Source organism: Macrobrachium nipponense, chromosome 36, assembly GCF_015104395.2.
Source record: "Macrobrachium nipponense isolate FS-2020 chromosome 36, ASM1510439v2, whole genome shotgun sequence".
In the NCBI taxonomy this organism is placed as follows: Eukaryota; Metazoa; Arthropoda; class Malacostraca; order Decapoda; family Palaemonidae; genus Macrobrachium; species Macrobrachium nipponense.
In genome coordinates, this window is record NC_087220.1 from 59,524,057 (window position 1) to 59,526,556 (window position 2,500).

Sequence of the window (2,500 nt, forward strand, 5' to 3'; positions counted from 1 at the left end):
CGTGTTTCACTTAACTTTCTACCGTGGATTTAAGGATATTCTCAAATACGTGTTCCTGTGTTCTACATTGATAAATATATATATATATATATATATATATATATATATATATATATATATATATATATATTCGTAAAATGCCACAGAATTCTCACTGGTGGAGATACTGATAGGAGAGCAAAAACACCCTTTTGAGGGTGGTTAAGAAAGAGAGAGAGAGAGAGAGAGAGAGAGATAAAATTCTCAGATAACGGAGGTAGACAGGGTGGGTAATTCATCGCTGTGATGGATCAGAATCGGCAAAAGATTCTCTCTCTCTCTCTCTCTCTCTCTCTCTCTCTCTCTCTCTCTCTCTAAAAAACTGAGACTCAATATATTACCCCAACGCTAAAATAAAAATGATTTTGAAGACATTAGACACAACACAAATATCAAAACTATTATGGCAAGGGAATTTACCAAAATCCCTTCATAGAATTTTCATTGATATGAGATGAAATATTTCCATAGACGAGACTGGCTGGCGTTAATGACCTATGAAACTGATAGAGACAGAGGTAATTAAGGGAGGCTTAATTATCATAACCATCGTAGATTACCCTGGCTTCCTTGATGAGTTGTTATAACCGAGCCAAGATCTGGTTGTGGTGGATCTGTGGACGATCCTCTCAAGTATAAATATATATAAATATTCCTTGACAATAGGATTCATATATATAAATATTCCTTGACAATAGGATTCATATATACAAATATTGCTCGACAATAGGATTTATATATTCAAATATTCCTTGACCATAGATTTTATATATAAATATTCCTTGACAATAGAATTTGTATTATATAAATATTCCTTGCCAATAGGATGCATTTCTATAAATATTCCTTGACAATAGGTATGAATTTATACAAATATTCCTTGACATTAGGATACATATTATACAATCATTCCTTGGTAATCGGATTCATATATAATAAATATTCCTTCACAGTAGGATACATATATAAATATTCCTTGACAGTAGGATACATATTATATAAATATTCCTTAACAATAGGATTTGTATTATATAAATATTCCTTGCCAATAGGATACATATATCTATATATAAAAGTATTCCTTGAGAATATTATACAGATATATAAATATTCTTTGACAATAGGATTCATATATACAGACATTCCTTGCCAATAGGATACATATATGTACGTACATATATAAATATTCCTTGAGAATAGTATACATATATATTTATACATATATTCCTTAACAATAGGATACACACCCAACCAATCCTTTCCTAATATGATGTCCTTCACTACCCTTTCCTCCCCCTCCTCCTCCTCCTTCTAGGATATCCTAATCCATTTCCCCACAGTCCTTCAAAGGACTTCGGCGTTAGCTCATCCATCATGCGCGAAGAGAAAGGATCCCTTTAGACTCGAAGGACTTCTATTTTTTAGAATCCTACTTTATCCGGATTACCATTTCGTCCTCTCGTCAGGATTTTAAACCGTAGGACTTATTTCATATTCCTTTCCTTCTTATCTGGGCTAGGTAAGGGTTGTAGGTTGCCAGCACCGTCGGCCTTTACATGAGAAATTGAGCCTATTGGCTAATATTTATATATTATAACTTTTTATTGCTTTACTTTATTATTATAATATAATATCTCTACTTTCCTTCATATCTGGGCTAGAAATGGGTAATAGGTTGCCAGCCCTATCGGCCTTCAGATATAGCCAAAGTTTTTTGCTAAAATAACTCATTTTCCTGTTAATGATTGGATGGGTCTGCCCACCTCATTTCAACTCCTCTCCTTCCCATTTGACTCAGCAGTCGATTAAGTGCTTAAGTGCCAGGGCACTTATAAGTGTTATAGTGCTTAAGCGCTTACAGCATATGTGATAAGTAAAAATACTAGCAAGAGGTTGCATTACTTAACGTGAGATAGATTAGAACCAGCTGACCAACTGACAATGCTAAACATGACACTGCGAAGCCTTGAGATCCAAGTGCAAGAAATATAAAGAAATCTTGATGTCTGGTAGCGGGAAACGAACCCGCGATAACATAATCACGACGAGGTCACGTTGCTGACCTGACCACGAGAAGGATAAAAGTCTGCTGTCTCTCGTACATAGTGCATTATATCTGTCATTTTCAGATATATTTATGAGTGCTGGAATAGACCCGTCATCACCATCATAGCTAAGCGGGTGATCGCTCTTATAGCGGGTTCGTTTCCCGTTACCAGACATTATGATTTCTTCATATTTCTTGCACTTGGATCTCAAGGCACTGTAGTGACAAACGTATCCAATAAAGCACGAAGAATTCTAGAAGATAAGAAGGCATTGTGGATATTATAATTATATAAACAATAGTTTTTTCAATTAAATAAATATCACGAATGAATTTCATGGCCACTTTCACTATGTCCAGCAAGTTTTCACCACATGCACGAACTTAACATATTGAATAGTATTTCTGGAATAT

General features: G+C 34.6%; 1 protein-coding gene across 1 annotated transcript in view; it reads right to left on the reverse strand.

Annotated features, from left to right (window-relative positions):
• Positions 1-2,500, reverse strand: part of LOC135203464 (multiple PDZ domain protein-like) — a 658,890-nt gene that overhangs the window by 243,431 nt on the left and 412,959 nt on the right. The window contains 1 exon segment of the mRNA XM_064233189.1: positions 2,142-2,340. Coding sequence (XP_064089259.1) covers positions 2,142-2,340 — 199 coding nt within the window.